Genomic DNA, 18,719 nt, shown 5'->3' on the forward strand with positions numbered 1-18,719 from the left:
ACATGGGACTTGAATCAAGGCTTGAGCAGAGGGTGGACCTATTAGCAGAGGAGGGGAGTAGATGATTTGAGTAGTCAGGTGGATTTTTTTTTTCAATTATTAACGTATTTTCTTTCCTGTAATAAGATTATACACTCCTGTTAATTGCAGTGTGATTTGTAATGTCCACTTATAGAGGAAGTGTATGTTGTTGGTCTATTAATATTGGACTTGCCAATGGGACTTGCTTTGGCCTGACATATGCCACATCAGAGCAAAACCCTTAAATATGACTGCCTGTTTGCTTCCGTTTTTCTGCCAGGACTACAGTCTGTCCCGGCTAGTGGCTTCTTCTTGGGTATGGGTTCCAGAATGAAGTGACACATAGAGCTGAGTTGGAACCTGGTGCATAACTAAAGCCCAGTGAAAGCCTACATGTAATATGAATGAGCAACAAATATTTGTTGTTGTAATCCAGAGATTTGGGGAGTTGTTTGTTACTACAGCACAACTGACCAACACAAGAGGGATCACAACTTGAGCAAATGTTTGGAGACAGACAGAAAGCCACATGGATGAGGGGCAGTAAAAAAAATCAACTTTGGTCTACTTAGGGATTGGTAGGGGAGAAATTAAAAAAAAAAGAGGTTGGGCCATATTATGGAAGCCTTGATTGACAGATTTATGAACACTGACCTTGTTCTAAAGGTGAAAAAGCATTAAAGATTTTGAGTGCAGGAGCCTAAAGGAACAAAGGGAGAATTTGGGGAATGTTTGTCCAACAGCAGTGTTAAAGTAAAGTGGAAAGTGGGAAAAAAACATGTTCATAAGCATGTGCTTTATGTATATGTATGTATGTATGTGTGTTTTAAAGATTTTATTCCTTCATTTGTGATAGACACCAAGAGGCAGAGACATAGGCAGAGGGAGAAGCAGGCTCCCTCCGGGACTTGATCCCAGGACCCCAGGTCACGACCTGAGCCAAAGGCAGATGCTCAACCACTGAGCCACCCAGGCACCTTTTCAGCATGTGCTTTAAAAATGTTTCTGAATAGGGGTTCTGGGCTGGCTGTGTGACTTTTTTTAAGATTTATTTATTTGGGAGAGAGAGAGAACATGAGTGGGGGTGGAGTGCAGAGAGAGAAGCAGACTCCCCACTGCATGGGGAGCCCAACAGGGAGATTATGACCTGAGCCCAAGGCAGATGCTTAACTGACAAAGCCACCCAGGCACCCCAGACCATGTGACTCAATCTCAGGGTTGTGAATTCAAGCACCACACTGGGTGTAGAACCTACTTAAAATTTTTTTTCGAAGAAAAATGATTATTTTGTTAGAAGAGGGTGGAGTTCATATTTCCACATATAAAAATGTAAAGAAAACAAATCCAATGGGCAAAACAACTTTCAGGTAGAAAAAAATTGATACATCCAAGATAGCACCAATGTTTTGTTAGGCCAGGGAAGCAGGACAATCTGCTATGATTTGTTGACATCTCTGTCAAGTTGATGCATCGTGTAACTTACATTAATCACCAGAGGATGAAACCCTCTTCATAATTCCAGTTTGTCCTTTTTCTTTGTACATATTTTCCAGCTGACACGCAACCTTTTTCTTTGTCTGCAGATCTGTTATTAATCTTCTGCTCATTGTGGTATGTATCCTGTAAAATCATGAAGTGGAAGAGAAGTATTAAGACATGGAAAACCTGTGGACTTGCTGGTCTATGATTGGTACATGCAGAATCTGCAAAAGTTCAGCATGAGTGATCTTTATCACACAGGATGATAGCTGACATTAAGGGTGGCTATCTGATATTTCACAATAACATAATGTTCACCTGTTTTTTATTTTTCTCAAGGCTTCACCTGCTTTGGGTCCACTCATGAGCAGCAACTTTCATGTCTAAGCAGGACATTTTTTTACATGAACTGGTTGAACTATCTTGCATTTTCCTAGATGATGGGTCATTTGACGAATTGGCTTTTTGAGATAACAGACTCCTACACACAACAACACAGAGTGAAGGTCATCTAAATGTGGCAATCCTAGGATCACCTGTGCCCAGACAGGAGTTTCTTCCATTTTGAATTCCTCAATCGAGGTTTTTTGGTTGCACTGAGACATTTTTACTCACCCTGATCACAGTGTTTGCCTCAAATCTCATAGAGCCTGGCATTTTACTGCTGTTCTGGAAGTCTCCTGCTTTGTGAATGACAAGGTTTAATGAATTGGGAATATCCATGTACACTGCATTCACTTAGAAAGGGAAAATCCTCTTAAACAGCTATAGCTACAGAAATTCAACTTAGTTTAGTTAGGAGGAAATGAGAAACTTGAATTGTAAGTGTGGAGTCTTACAATCTTTCAGACTGATAAAAACATGGTTTGGGGGAAGGTTGGAACAGCATGGAATTGCTTCAGTCAAAATTATTTTTGTGAGCACATTTCCAAACTTACAATCATGTTTTGATAAGAAAAATCCCTTTCTCCGCAAGTTCTCAGGTCCCACTCATTGGCCCCTCACCCTCCATTCTGGAACCTATGTCAGGCTGTTATGTGGCTCAGTTCTTGGTGATATGTTTTCAATTTGAGTCAACTTGATGAGAGAAAAGTTACTAAAAAGTGGGAATGAGCTGTGAGGTGAATAGGGTTTTCCTATCAAAGTGGAGGTATTTTTAAAAGCATTTATTATTTCAAACTAAAACATTTATAGAAAGCCATGAGTGTGAAGTGTATGGTTACCAGTTGCGGCGTGCCGTATTGAAAACTTCAAGTTCATAGGAAATATTTACTGAGGCTCTGGCTAGCAAGTAGTTTGTTCATGTGAATAATTTGGTCCAGAAGGCATGTCAGTTTAAAACAATAGTTTACTAACATAGTAGTAACAGGCAATTAGGATTCATAAATGTTGCCATGATTGAGACATAATTTGGGGGTACTAGATGGAAGCAATTCTGTTTTTTAACAGAACAGAACTTACAGCCTGTATGGCTGGTTCTCACATATGACATGAATGTCAGAAGTGAGAAAATAAGCCCTCCATTTTCAATATTTTATGAGCTCTGATGTAATATGGTTATTTTTTTCTGTGTTGAAAATGATGAATATCGTTTTTGGCACTTTGTTCCATAGTAAAGAAGTATTTAGCTTACAAGTGAGAAAGTCTGGCTCTGACTGTGGATTCAAGAGATGTTGTATAGCTAAGTTTACTTTTGTAGGAAAGGTCAGTTTTGGGTGGCATTCTCTGGACATTTGTTTTGGGAACGTATAAAATTCTCTTGTCATGTGAATTCTGGGGATCTGAGGGAAATACATTTAATCACATTTGGTGAGAACATTCCTTTTAGTGTGAGTTCTTAGTACGCTCACAGTGTTTTCTCTCACTCAGTTATATGTCATGGAGTTCATTCTACAACAATGCATATTGTGTATTGTTGAATAAAGACCAGGCAGCAGGGGTACCCCAGTGGCTCAGCCAGTTAAGCATCTGTCTCAGTTTCAGCTCAGCTTGTGATCTCAGGGTTGTGAGATTGAGCCTCGGCCGGGTTCCCTGCTCCGTGTACAGACTCCTTGGGATTCTCCCCCTCTGCTCCTCCTGCTGGTGCTCTCTCCCTCTTTCTATCTAAAAGAAATAAGGAAATCTTAAAAAAAAATAGGAGCAGGCTACAAACAGTATTTATGGTATATTATCTTATATACACGTACGATTGAGTGTGTGTGTGTGTGTGTGTGCATGTGTATAAAAAGAAAGATATCAGGAAGGTTGTTAATATTTAATTCTGGGTGGTGGGTTTTAGGTGATTATTATTTTCTCTGTACAGTTTTTTTTATAGTGCTTGGCTTTCTTTTGTTGTTATGAAATATGCCAAACATTTGAAAGAGGACATATGCACAGTTTAAAGAAGGATTATATAATTAATACCCACTGTCCAGCTAAAAAATAGGACATTGCTTTATCTTAGCCTTCCTTCTGCCCCTGCCTCTTTCATGGAGGCAATTACTTGCCTGAATTTTGAGCTAATCATTTTTTTTTTGCTTTTCTGTATGGTTTAGCCACCTACTAATGTATCCATAAGTCATATAGTGTTTATTTTCATTGCTTTGAATTTTAAATAAATGGAGCCATACTGGATATATTCCTCTGTAATTTTCTTTTTCTTTTTTGGACTCCTAATATTTCTGAGATATATCCATGTTCATGTGTGCTGTTGATTGTTTTCCTTTGAGAGTGGATAATATCATTTCATCACAAAAAAATCAATGCACTTATACTCATTTTGAAAAGAAAAATCTGGTATTGACCTTTTAGAAATACATGTGCTGAAGGAATGCTGAATTATCATGCTTCTGTAAACTGAAAATTATTTTTTACCATTCTTATATGTCTATATGTAGATGGTGTCCATAGCTACCCACAGGATGGGATTTTAGGGATCCCTGGCTGTACATCACAACAGACAAATACCTCCCTACAATCACAGAGTCTGAAATTCAACCATTAGCTATTATTTTTTTTTAAAGATCTTATTTATTTATTCACAGAGAGAGGCAGAGACATAGGCAGAGGGAGAAGCAGGCTCCCTGCAGGGAGCCTGATGCAAGACTTCATCCCAGGACCCCAGGATCATGCCCTGAGCCAAAGGCAGATGCTCAACAACTGAGCCACCCAGGTGCCCCAACCATTAGTTATTCTTTCCTTGGAATTTTAGGAGTTACCTCACAAAAGGAAAATCATGTCATTTACCATCCGACATGAATGAGTATAGCCAGTAATCGCTTTTAGGACTAGGGAAGTAATGAGCAGGTGTTGAGGAACAGAGGAAAGGAACAGTTCTAGACCTTGAGATGTTTGGAGGATGGGCTTCAGTGGGACATTTAAATGAAGACCTCTGGCATCCCACTGGCAACTGAGGACAGAGCGAGAGGCAATACCAGGTATATGAGCTACAGAGAAAGGAAGTGGAAAGACAAACTTTTACCTCCTTCATCACCGTGTGCATGTGTAGTGACAAGCACTTTTTGACTACCTAGTATGTAAGGCTCGGTGTCAGGCATTCTCAATTCAAGATATAACAAGACTCTGTCCCTGCTTTTAAAGAACTGTCTTTAAAACAACAATAATTTTTGTACCATGTCCCAGAGAGCACAAAAGAGGAATTGACTGGCTGCCTAGGGGGCGTTAATGAGGAGGCCATTTCTAACTGAGGAAGGGTGTTTTGTTTTGTTTTGTTTTGTTTTTTTGAGGAAGGGTATTTACAGAGGATAGGGGTGCAGGGTGCCGGCACACCAGGAAACTGCTAGTACATTTGGTTGGTCCATCCTCTACCACTACCATCCTCTATCGTGATTCTAGAATCATGGCCATGTCACCCACCTATCTGAATCAGTCTCTGCTTCTTTAGCACTAAGCCCCACATAGCATATGATATCATTTGCCCCTGGGCTCAGTCTTCCTCTCTTTCTGTACCACATGTTCCCCTATGAAGAAATAGAGAACTACCTCAGGTTACCTACATTTAGCTCTGCTTCTGTCAACAGAAAGCCTGACAGCAACCACCATTTGCCAACTGGAGAATGAGTATTTCATCTCAGAAAGATATTTCTCTTCATTACTATAGTTGAATAATAGAATTCCAGAAATGCCCAGGTTCCAGAGAATGTAGATGATCTGTCCATGAAGGTCCAAGTACAGGGGCATATGAGAACACCAATTAATCACTTATTAAATATTCAAGTACCTACTGTGAGCAAAACACTATGTGATCATTTTCCCATGTGTTCTACAGAATGGAGATTTTCCCATCCCTCGCCCACTGTCAACTTCCAAAATCAACCTTCTGCTGCATAGAAAATCCATACAAAACTCATCAGCCCTGTAATTAACCAGAACAGGCAGTGAAGAAGTCAAGTTCTCATGAGCATGGGCAGATTGAACTATAGATGTTGGAGTCTGCATTTCTGTCCAGAAACTGATAATTTTCTTTTCCTCTCCAGTTTTTCCTTTTATAGACAGTTTTAATATTATCTATCTAGAATTTCTGATAGTCCAGAGCAAACCCTATGAAAGGCTGTGTATGGCTTTCAGACTCCATTCTCTTAAACACCCCTAAAGCCGTGCTTGGATCCCTCACAAAGGGAAGGCTGCTGACTTGCAGCGAGGTTTGTGTTGTAAGCTATCTTCCTGTTCCTTCCAGGTCTCCTCTAGGACCGATTCATTCAGGGGAATAAATAGAAATGTCTCTATTGCTACTATCTTGGCCCAAGCCACTATATATCTCCTCTAGTTACTTTAATATTTTCCTAACTGCTTTCCCCATGTCCATCCTTGACTCTCCTTCAGTCCATTCTCAATGCAGCAGGTGGAATAATTTATTAAAATGTCATTTCTTGAGGCAACTGAGTGGCTCAGTGGTTGAGTGTCTGCCTGCGGCTCAGGTCATGATCCTGGGGTCCTGGGATTGAGACCTGCATCAGGCTCCCCACAGGGAACCTGCTTCTCCCTCTGTCTGTGTCTCTGCCTCTCTCTGTGTGTCTTTCATGAATAAATAAATAAAATCTTTAAAAAGCCCTCATCATTCCTCTGTTAAAACTCTTTCATAGTCTGCCTACTTTCCCTCCCTGCCCTCCTCTGTCCCCTTCTCCATCTCTCTTACTCAATGTCCTACTGTTCCCCTTGCGTGTTATATGTGTGGCACACTGGCCTCCTTTCTGTTTCTCCAACACACCTGTTCTCTAGGCACTCTCTCATCTCCGAGCATTTGCACTTACCGTTCCCTCTGCTGGTCCACTCTTCCCCCATATCTGGCTCATTCCCTCACCACCACCATAATATTACATTCTTGATAATGATTTCCCTGGCTGGCTGCTTTATATGAAATTGCAACTCCCAGACTCTGTATTTCCCACATTTCCCCCTTCTTTATTCTTCTTTATAGTACTTATGATGATTGAATACATTATATATTTTACATTTTTCCTTTGCTTATCCTTTGTCTTCCTCTGCTAGAATATAAGCTCTGCACACTTAAAAGAAAAAGACTTTATTTATTTATTTATTTGAGAGCATGAGCAAGTGAGAGAGAGAGAGAGCATGAGCAGAGGGAAAGGGGGAAGCAGACTCCCCACTGAGCAGGGAGCCCAATGCAGGACTCGATTCTGGGACCCTGGGACATGATCCCAGCTGAAGGCAGACACTTAACTGACTGAGCACTCAGGTGCCCTATAAGCTTTGTGCTTTTTTTTTTTTAAATTTATTTATTTATGATAGTCACACAGAGAGAGAGAGAGAGAGAGAGAGAGGCAGAGACACAGGCAGAGGGAGAAGCAGGCTCCATGCTCCGGGAGCCCGGTGTGGGACTGGATCCCAGGTCTCCAGGATCGCGCCCTGGGCCAAAGGCAGGCGCCAAACCGCTGCACCACCCAGGGATTCCCAGTTCTGTGCTTTTTTTTGTCTGTTTTCACATTATTGTATTCCTGGTGCCTGAATGGTACTGGCACATAGTGTGTTGTGTGCGTGTGTGTGTGTGTGTGTGTGTGTGTATGTGTAATAAATGAATGAGTATATAAAAATAAAGGATTACAGCTATCTTATGTTACTTTTCTTAGAATACTTTAGTTCCAATCTAGAATTTAGTTAGAACAACTTATGCAAAAACATTTACCCAGGGTGTTTTCTTTTTATGTAGCACAATATTCACTCTTTGAGTTTTGTCTTTTCCTAGCTGAAGAGAGTAATATATTCAGGGTGAGTTTAGTAATTTCTGCTGTCCTCATGTTTTGGAAAAGAGTCACTTGTGTTAGAAAGTGAAAAATTTGGAAACTTTCAAGAAATATTCTCGTTGAGGAAATGTTGCAGAAATTGTATGTATGTATGTATGTATGTATGTATTTATTTATTGAAATAGCTTTTAAATTTAGCTTTGTGTGATCTATACATGCAATGAAAAGACATCTTTGAGCAGTAAGACTTATTGTTAGGTTAAGGGCAACTTTTACAGTTGAGGTGGGCAATCACATTTGTTTCTCGATTCTTCATCTTGAATATCAGATATTTGAAAGAACGTTTGGGTCGGGTGGTCAACAAGTGCATATACTCCCTTTTTCTTCTTTAAGTCAGGTGGTAAGAAGAGAGTTTTCTCTGCAGAAATAAGATGGCAGGGGTTGTCAGCAAATCTGTCCTGCCACTTGATTTTGTAAAGTTGTATCGAGACACAGCCACACACACTTTTTTATGTGCTGTCTATGGGTATCATCTATACTGTCTGGCCCTGTATGGAAAAGCCACAGATCCTTTGTGGAGCTCTAACATTAAATCATAACCTATTCAAGTTGGCAAAGCCAGCCAAAAGGCAGGGACCCACATAGAGGAGGAGAAGGCAAAGGTGTTGAGGATCCACAGAACGGCTATTCAGTTCTTAATCAGTTGATAAGTAATCACACAGTTTTCTCAATTTGTGCAATTTTCAGTCTTGTTACATTGTTTATAAATATACATTTTTGAAGTAAATCCACATGTCCTCATTGATATATCAAAATTCAGAACTGTTTTTTTTTTTTTTAATTTTGGATTGTTTTTCAAGTAATAGTGACTCAAGGGGCACCTGGGTGGTTCAGTGGGTTAAACATCTGCCTTCTGTTCAGGTCATGATTTCAGGGTTCTGTGATCCAGCCCCCTGTTGGGCTCTCTGCTGAGCAGGGAGTCTGCTTCTCCTTCTCCTTCTGTGCTTGTGTGTGCTCTCTCTCTCTTTTGCTCTCAAATAAAATCTAAGAAAAAAAGTAATAGTGACTCTTGCCCCTATTCTCAATTCTTTTACAGTTTTTAAGATTAAATGTTATTCTGTAAGCAACACAGCTTTTTATAATACAAATTACACTCTAATTTATCTGTTTTATATGTGTCTTTTAGCATATGATTGAAATTTGTTGTATGTAAGTTAACCCAATTGCAGGGATTAGTTTTAATGAAATTATCTCTTAAAGCCTTAACTACTTCATAATGGAATATTGGGTAGCATTAATACTGTAGTTTATTTGGTTACCCAGTCAGATTTTATTAAAAAAAGAAAGACTTAGTCTTTGGACTTTCTTAAAACACAGACAGCACCTCTGCATTTAATGTATTTTATTTCTGACTCATCAGGATAAATTGTATTGAGATGCTCATTGAGATGTGTGATAAATATCAAAATTAAGAACTGTGCTTAACATTTGAGAAGTTATCCGAACGTGTTATTTGCATTTGAGAATCTCCAGGAAGGCTAACTTGGAAGATTTATTATTTTTTAAATTAATGAGGTTGGTATAATAGAGACAAGGTGTCAAATCAAGCCTTCCAATATTTGTTGGGTAATAAAAGGACATGTGACCTTTTTAGCATTAAATACAACTCTTAGTGGTCTGAAAAAGTTAGGTGTCTCTGCAAACATGTTATAATCAGATTAATTTAGGCACTGTGGAAAAGAGTAAACTTCTGCCTATAATACAAGCTTAAATATATAGAGTTAAATCAGAAATAGAGAATGCATCTGGCTGTGCACAGTTGAGTAAATTCTACCATTCGATCAAAAAGCAATAATAAAAACAAATTGCTTTATGGAGTGTTATGTGTGCCAGGCACTGTTCTCTGTGCTTCCCAGGCATTATGTCACTTATTCTTCATAGCAGCCTTCTTATGTCTGTTTTGCTGACGAAGAAACGGAGCTTTAAGTCACTTCTCAAGGACACAAACAGGATGTGATGGTGTTTGACTGAGCCAGGTAATCTGTGTGATCCTGAAGTCTGGCTTTAACCTCTGCAGTGTAGCACTGCTCTAGAGAGGTGTGATCTACGTTATAGGTTATGGAGAAAGATTTAAGTAGATCCTCTCTTCTTGTCTGTTTTGTGGCCTGTAACTCTGGTTGAAAACACCATTCTTTCCAGAGAGTCTGGGTTGCTCAGTTGGTTAGGCATCTGAGTTTGGCTCAGGTCATGATCTCAGGGTTCTAGGATGGAGCCCTGCCTATCAAGCTCCACCTGGAGCCCTGAGCTCTGTGGGGGAGTCTGCTTCTAGCTCTCCCTCTGCCTCCCTCCCGGCTTGTGCTCTCTCTCTCTCTCATAAATAAATAAGTAAAACCTCTATATAATAAATATAAATATATAAAAAAATGTTCTTTCCTATCCTGTTATTTCCTGCATGCTTCAACCCTGCATCCCTTACATTTGCATACTTATGTGCGTTTTTGAGAAGATCCTTTTAAGTGAAATTAAAAATCATTTCTTCAAAGCATTATAGTTATCTTTCTCTTATTTATCCTTTCCCTAGATTCTTAAATATGATGTTGTAAATCTCACCTATCACCCATGCCTCAAAAGGTGCTTTCTCATTAAAAAAAGAAAAACAGAGAAATTCCACTGTTCTTCCAGACAGCTGTATTATGTTGAGATGACTTAGATCTGGAAGGTGTTCATTCTACTGGACATTTTTGGAAACAAATATTTTAGCTTGATTTATGGTGCTGAAATAATTATTGTTATTTTACGGATTCCACATACTTCCATTGGAAGAACATTTGGAAAGCATCTTCCAATTGTCTAGGCACTATTCCCTGTCCTGAATTATTTCAATTTAATTAAATCATGTGGTATTTTCTGTCAATAAATAATGCTTGTAAACAGACTTGAAGGTGAAAAGTACAATTTAGCAGGACTTGTTACTGATATGAGGCCATCAGCCCGGATATGTCACGTAATCTACAAGCACATTCTTTGTACACTTTTATGTAGAGCCAATCATTATGGTATCTAGACACAATCTGGATCGCACCCTCTCTCTTCATGATCCTGTGAAATTTTAGGACTTTTGGGGAAGAACCCATGTTTTTCATGCTGACTTCTTTTCTCCTTCTCCCAGCTCCTAGATTTGTCTGCTGGATGAGCAGACAATTATTATGCAGCATCTAGAAGTTGAAGAGTGTAGTCACATTACCTGTTCAATGTATATGTGACTAAAATTTCCACTTCTGCTTTTGGAAGGATAAGGAGGAAAGGAGGGGAGGTTTTGGGCAAGCAGTTAAGAGATTCTGCAAAGCCTGCTTAATTATTTCAATAATCAATGAATTATAATTGACTAATTAATAGTCTACCTCATTCCAGAGAAGATTTGAGTGATGTATGTGTATATATAAAATAAGATTAAAAGTATGCATGAATAGAAAGACCAGAGGAAATATAATGTGAAGGTCAAAGCTGGGGAGAATTAGAATAGAACCATTCACACCCATGTGAGTAAAGCCAAGTTCAATTTGGCTCTGAACGTCCTGTGACTAACATGGAAAGGGAAACATAATTGATAAAGTCTAAATTTAATTCACTGAAAAGAAACTATGCCAATATTGCAGTGACTTCCTCCCTCCCCCATTATTTAAAGCATAAAAAATCACATGGGGCAGAGCTTTCCTAAGTCCCATCTTGATGTGTTGTTCATTTTTAGGGAAGTGAATTGGTTTTTTTTCCTGCTATAGATCATAACTAAATGTATTATTTCATTACCTCAAATGTCACCTAGAAGAAAAAAATTTCTCTCACAATGTCAATTTTTTTAAACTTTTTTTTTTTTTTTTAACAGTGTATTCAATTTAAGCCTGGGCTATAATTAGCTCACTTGACACAATCTGGCTTGTTCATTCGGAGTTCAGTTATAAGAACCTACTCTAGTTGCTGTATAGAATAATCTAGAAATACTCATATCTTTCTCTGTATTTCCTCCTGCATATTCCTGTTTCTTTTTAAATCTTTTTTTTTTAAACATTTTTATTTATTTATGATAGTCACAGAGAGAGAGAGAGGCAGAGACATAGGCAGAGGGAGAAGCAGGCTCCATGCACCGAGAGCCCGACGTGGGATTTGATCCCGGGTCTCCAGGATCGCGCCCTGGGCCAAAGGCAGGCGCCAAACCGCTGCGCCACCCAGGGATCCCCAATATTCCTGTTTCTAGTCTTTAGTCAGTGTGCCTCAAATATGCCTGGTAGAAATTGCAAAGGGTATGATATTTTACCCTGCTCACAAGCTAACAAGTTAATGGCCACAGTTTTAAGACTATAGCAAACAGCGGTAGACAAAGCATTAGCATTGGCCTTGGGCCCTGAGCTCCACTTCCTGCAGGGGCACAAAAAGACTACGTGATACCTGCAGGCTTGATGGGTTGTCTTGCAAGAGGGGATCCCTGGGACGTCTGGGTGGCTCGGTGGTTGAATATCTGTCTTTGGCTTAGGGCGTGATCCTGGGGTTCTGGGATCCAGTCCTGCATCAGGCTCCCCATCGGGAGCGTGCTTCTCCTTCTGCCGATCTTTCTGCTTCTCTGTGTGTCTCATGAATAAATCAAATCTTTAAAAAAAGAGAGGATCCCTGACCTTTAGGAACCTGAATATTTTGTTTTTTTAAAATGGGCAACAAGAATGCCTGCTTCTTCTTTGCCCTGGAGAAAGACGTTATCTCTATCTTCCAAGGTGGTTGGCCATAGAAACATCCTTGAAAAGATAGTTTGGGGCAATGACAGTGCATCTACTTATAAGAAACTCAGAAACGTGACGGATCCAGGAAGAATGGTTTCTCATTACTACCTTCACTCTTTTATATCTTTTAAAATACACTCCATTTCTGAAAATCAACATTTTAATCTTGGTTCCTACATTTCAGTGAAATGTTCTCTCTCTCAGAACTCTCTGGGAACTTCCATTATAATTATGATCCCTACCAGGATTTTTAAATTAATCTTCTCAAACAATCTTCTCTGTTTCTAGTGTTTTCATATAAGTCAACAGTTTTTTCTAAGGTCTTTGAGGGCAGAAATTATTGGGGCTTATTTTTTACCCACTATAGTACTCAATATTATAGATAGGTTTAGATAATATATAGGAATATGAGAAAAGGCCACAATTAGAAAGGTTGTCTATGGTAACAAAATGATAAATAATTGTCCATAATTTCCCATCTGTCATTTTTTAGTGACCAAAGAAACAGAATTCCTAACTAAGAGTCTGAAAGTTTTTATGACTTCATAACTGTAGCATGTCAGGATTCTACAGCCAGCTCTTGGCTTGATTTTACTGGAGTTTAATCTTGGTGTGTTAGTGAATTGTGTTGATTTATCTCTGATTCAACACAAGGGATGGTAGAGACTCTTAGGCAAGTCCGGCTCTGTTTTTATCCAAAAGCTTCTTGAATAAATAGAACCATGCAATGTGCAAAAGACAGGTGGCAGAGATAGAAAGGAAAATTCTGACATAGCATAATCTATATAGATACTAATTAATGAGGAACAAGTCCATATTTATTGAAAACTAACTAGATATCTGCCCTGAGCTTGGCAGCCTGACTTCTGGCACAGAAGCAGAGAATGAGACCAGCGTGTATATTTGAAATAATTTGGCAACCTAAGTGAATAGTTTTCTTTTTTCTGCATAACTCTCTCTCCAAAAAAAAAAAAAAAAAAAAAAAAAAAAAAGAAAAGAAAAGAAAAAAGAAAAAACAAACACCAACAAAATATGTTTTAAAAATGGATATTAAAGGAACACCTGGGTGGCTCAGTTGGTTAAGCCTCTGCCTTCAGCTCAGGTCATGATTTTATGATTGCTGGGTCTTGGGATCAAGTCCTATGTTGGGCTCCCTGCTCCAAGGGGAGCCTGCTTCTCCCTCTCCCTCTGCCTGCCGCTCATGCTCTGCCAAATGAATAAATAAAAATTAAAAAAAATGGAAATAAAAGGCTCTTCTACAGAACACGTAGATGTGTGAGAAGGATTATAGTCCAGTGGAAAGCATAGGCTTTGAAGCTGTGAATAAGGACTCTACGATTTAGTCAATAAGTGAGTCAGGTTAAATTACATGTGTTTGTGGAATTATCTTATCAGTAAATGTGGAAAATAAAACCCACTTCTTGGCATATTTGAGCATTAAATGAGATAATGTATGTCAATTGTGTGGGGTCTGGCACATACATTTGGGCCGGGGAATGATAATTTTCATGATTACTAAATAATTGACTCATAACAATGATTCAAGGCTGGAAAAGTGGGGAGATGATTAAGGAAGAATTAAAAAGTCCAGGAAAAGGATGGGAGGGGACAAATGGGTAGAACACGGTATCTTTAGGGCACTGAAATATTCTGCATGGTAAATTTGGTGGATATATGAAATCACACTTTTATTCAAAGCCATCGAATGCACAACACCAAGCGTGAATCCTAATGTAAACTATGTACTTTATGGGTGTGAATCCTTATGTAAACTCTGAGGATCATGATGTGTCAGTGTGGGTTCATTAGTTGTAAGAAATGCGGCAGGGTTGGGGGGGTTATGTTGATAATGGGGCCTGCATGTGTGGGGTCAGAGGGTAGATTGGAGATCTCTATCTTCCGTTCAGTTTTGCTGTGAACTAAAACTGCTCTAAAAACAGACTATTGAAAAAACAACTATCTCTTAGAGGCATCCCCACGCAGGAAATTACCCAAGGGACCTGTGAAGGTTTTAACTGTGAGCGAAGGCACCCACCAGATCTCAGGAATGGAGGGAATGAAGATGACTGCTTTTTGGTGGGTTGTCCTGATTAGTGATTGGTTGAATTGAGAATTTCAATCTCCAGAGTCATGGGGGGAAAAAAAACACGTAAATTTTGTCACCTTATCAATCTTTGTAAATTTCCCATGCTAAAATAGACAGCTTACAGAATTACCTGTGATGTACTTTGTCTGGAGTTCCAACTTGGCTTTCTGTATTTTTCGCTTGCTTTTTAGATATTCCCATTATAAAGTATAAAACAGAAATTATAATGTAGGGAGTAATAGTTTCTTTGTCAGATTGAAATAAAGTAATTGGTAGCTTTCCAAGATAGTCTGAAGGGGGTAAGTTACATTTATGTGATCTAAATCCATTGGTTAAAAGCACAGGGATTAACATCTGCTAAAAGAATTGTGCTTGGCACGCAGGTGTTTCAATATTTGCATTTAGTATGTGTTTCAGAAACAGCCTCTGAGAAAAACATTTATGTAACAATCTGGTGGTTTTATTGTTTAAATCTGTCAGGACAGTCATTTTGTTACTCAGACTTTGTGACCCTCTTGCAAGCTGTAAACTATTTAACGAAGTGAATATATTGAGAAAGATGACAGACTTTCAAACTTTGGGGGGAAAGAGTATTATATGAGAAGAATCAGCTTTCCCCCTTGAGACTGTGCCTAATATGTGAACAGCAAAAACAATTACATTGGTGATTTCAGGAAGTCCAATAAATTCCATTGCACAGTCCTACTTTTGAAATATTACATCACTCAGCAAAAGCTTAGGCTTATATATTAGCTGAAATGAACTAATCATGAATTAATTACCATTAGTTCAGTTTTGTGAATGGAGTGCAGAGGTAAGGCTCTGGTTTTGCCTGTGGCCAGCGCCTCCAGGTTTAACGACGCCTGCACTTTGGTCTCCCGGTGCCCAAATGTGGGGGGCACTCTGGAGCTACTCATTTCAGCAGTCCTGCGGATCACCTCTCGTTGCGGTGATTGACTTAATCATTCTGTAATCCACATTGTTAAAATAAGTTGTGCTCTGGTCGTTTGTTTTGTAGGTAAAGTGGGGGAAATAAATGCAGTGTTTCTCTAGAGATTTGTGGCTTAAAATCAGAAAGAATATAGAGGAATCAATTGGTTTCACACACTGCCAGATTATACCTCAAGCAAATTAAAACTGGGTAAAAATGGAATTGCCAGTGATTTCAGCTTTATAACATCCACACATGGCTATGATAGCACATGATGGCTCACTTTGGCTTAACTACTTTTTAAGTGCCTTAAATGTCTTTAGGGTACATGAGTATCCAGTGGGACACAATGTCTTGTGTATAAATAGCAACTAGTTTTGACTGTTAATATCTGCCCTGTGGCTTGTTCTCACAGAATTTCTTTGCTTTTTAACTTCTAGATGGGTTATTCAGGGTTATTTCAGGCCACTTTGGAAATTCACCCAGGATGTTTCAGTTGGTGCAGATTTCAGATACATCATTGCTTCAGGTAATTGTCTCCAAGACCCACTGGGTAGGGTGGGGGTGTGTATGCCGAATTGTATTTGGAGTTTTGTTTGATAGCTTCTGAAATAGCCGGCACTTCTCCAAGGCTAGAACTTCCATCTACTGTATTTTCTTTACTTAATAATACATTTCTCAAATGCTGTAGCCAGTCCCACAAATTCTACCTTATTAATATCTCTCTTTTGATAGTCTCCAGATATGGGATTGCACAGACTAGCAAAATCTCCAGAAATTTTTTTGGGGAAACTGTATCGATGGTCAAGGTTTGATTTTGTTAATTATGGACATGAAACAAATACTTTTATCATTTAATAAATGAGAGTACATTTTAACACCAAAAGTTAAGAAAAGTCTAATGTATGGATGAAGAACAGTGCTTTAAATTTAGTCAATTTAACTAATGCAGAAGTCATGTCATCAACTTATTTTTTCTCATTTGGGTAACAACTTTGCCAAGGATTGCTATCCAGCAGGAGAGATTAGAGAATTATTGACAAATTTCAAAATGGCTTTGGAATGCCTGAGTGGCTCAGTTGGAAGAGCATGAAACCCTTGAGCTGGAAGAGCATGAAACCCTTGAGCTGGAGGTTGTGAGTTTGAGCCCCACATTGGGTGTAGAGATTACTTAAAAAAATGAATAAGTAAAAATGTTTTAAAAAGTTTAAAAAAATAAGATACAAATAACTTTGGCTTGGAATCAGGAAACCTGGGTTAGGGGCATGTTAGCTATTGGATTTTCTCTAAGCTTCTCCAGTGGGACAAGGGATGATAACCCCGGTCTGGCCTTTCTCACAAGGTTATTGTGAAATTCATGTGGAATAATGCATGCAAAAATGTGCACAATGAAAATGAGGTGGTTTTAATGTAAATTTATGCAACATTATGATGAGGTTCTAGAATCCTACAATTGGGCTTAGCCTCAGGAATCATCTGAGAAATCACCTCACAGCCTTTCCATTTTTCAGTGGCAACACAAGTCATCTCTGGTGTCTCATGGGTGAAGTATATAATTTTTAATTGACCTGGTTTAGATACTTTGCTGTAGCATCCACCTATTGGGACTTGTTTCTTGAAGAAAGAAATGCTATTCTTTCTCTTCTGTGATGGCACTTGAGAAAAGTTAAAGGGATTTAATTCCTGAGATTTTTTTTCCAGGCCAATTATCTCTAATTCCTTTCATTTTTTTTTTAAAGATTTTATTTATTTATTCATGAGAGCCACAGAGAGAGAGGTAGAGACATAGGCAGAGGAAGAAGCAGGCTCCCTGTGGGGAGCCCGATACAGGACTCGATCCCAGGACCCTGGGATCACACCCTGAGCCAAAGGTAGATGCTCAACCACTGAACCACGCAGGTGCTCCCTTTTCATCATTTCTTGAATGAAAAATTCCAAGTCTCATTGTCATCTTGTCTTGTTTCTCCAGTCTCTCAGTGGAACTAAAGATGGACCACTGTATTGCAGGTGTGCTGTGGTGAGCATAGAGAGATAAGGTATCAGCTCCCTGTTTAACAAATTGCACTACTAGCAATGCAGCTGAAAGTCTTGAGTGAGATTGTCCCTGAACATCTCTGGGTGCTGTCTTCTCTGCCTCCCCCAGACTCTGCATGTTCCTGCCTTCGCTCTTAGTACATTCTATTTAATTATATAGTTTTTTTTTGAGAATGAAATGTATTTAGCTTATTTTATTTTTATTGAAGAACAATTAATTAATATAGTGTATTATCAGTTTCAGAGGTAGAATTTAGTGATTCATCAGTTGCATATAACATCCAATGCTCATTCCATCATGTGCCCTCCTCACTGCCCATCACGTAGTTACCCCATCTCCTACTCCACCTCCCCTTGAGCACCCCTCAGTTTGTTTCCTATGATTAAAAGTCTTTTATGGTTTCTCTCCCTTTCTGATTTCTTCTAATTTTCCCTCTCTTCCCCTGTGTTCATCTGTTTTGTTTCTTAAATTCCACACATGAATTAAATCTTATGGTATTTCTTTCTCTAAATTATTTTGCTTAGCATAATACCCTCTAGTTCCATCCACGTCATTGCAAACAGCAAGATGAATGGTTAAAGATGTGGTAAATATATAAATGGAATATTACTCAGCCATTTATTATATGGTAATATACCTCTACCCTATAGTTTCCTCTATTACCTCCTTCAGAACAGGATTGTTATCTTTTTCATTTTCGTGCTTTCATTACACACAGTAGATTCTTAATAAATGTTGAACACTGAACATGGGTCTTTTTCTTGGCAGCCACATGATTCTGTTTATAAATATTAAACTGACAGCCCAAATCTTCACATCTTTTTTTTTTTTTTTTTTTGTTTTTTATTGGGGCTACTGATAAGTCATGGATTTCTTACCTTTAACTGTTTACTTTTTCTGGTGTCAAAAGGAAAACTTTATAAAAAATTAATTTTAGGGGCTCCTGGTTGGTTGGGCACCTGCCTTTGGCCCAGGTCATGATCCCAAGGTCCTAGGATCTCTGAGCGCTGCATGGGTCTCCCTGCTCAGCAGGGAGCCTGCTTCTTCTTCTCCCTCTGCCTGCCACTCCCCTGCTTGTGCACTCTCTCTGTCAAATAAAGAAATAAAATCTTTTTTTTATTATTTTTTTAATTTTTATTTTTTATTTTTTTAAGAAATAAAATCTTTAAAAAAGTTAATTTTATCTTAAAAAATGTTA

General features: G+C 38.7%; 1 protein-coding gene across 13 annotated transcripts in view; it reads left to right on the forward strand.

The window, feature by feature from the left end:
• Positions 1–18,719, forward strand: part of LOC119877537 — a 410,753-nt gene that overhangs the window by 58,183 nt on the left and 333,851 nt on the right. For 8 of the 13 annotated variants that reach the window (XR_005378571.1, XR_005378572.1, XR_005378581.1 and 5 more), the window contains one exon: positions 15,927–16,015. The exons of 3 other annotated variants lie outside the window; for them this stretch is intronic. Coding sequence is in view for 6 of the 10 variants with exons in the window: in XM_038573606.1 (XP_038429534.1) it covers positions 15,927–16,015 (89 nt within the window). In the remaining 4 variants the exon portion in view is untranslated. Of the gene's footprint in view, positions 1–1,604; positions 4,114–15,926; positions 16,016–17,455; positions 17,985–18,719 lie in introns of those variants that run through there. 2 more of the 13 variants (XM_038573608.1, XR_005378585.1) reach the window with 2 other exon arrangements.

Source organism: Canis lupus, chromosome 25 (assembly GCF_011100685.1).
Source record: "Canis lupus familiaris isolate Mischka breed German Shepherd chromosome 25, alternate assembly UU_Cfam_GSD_1.0, whole genome shotgun sequence".
NCBI lineage: Eukaryota > Metazoa > Chordata > Mammalia > Carnivora > Canidae > Canis > Canis lupus.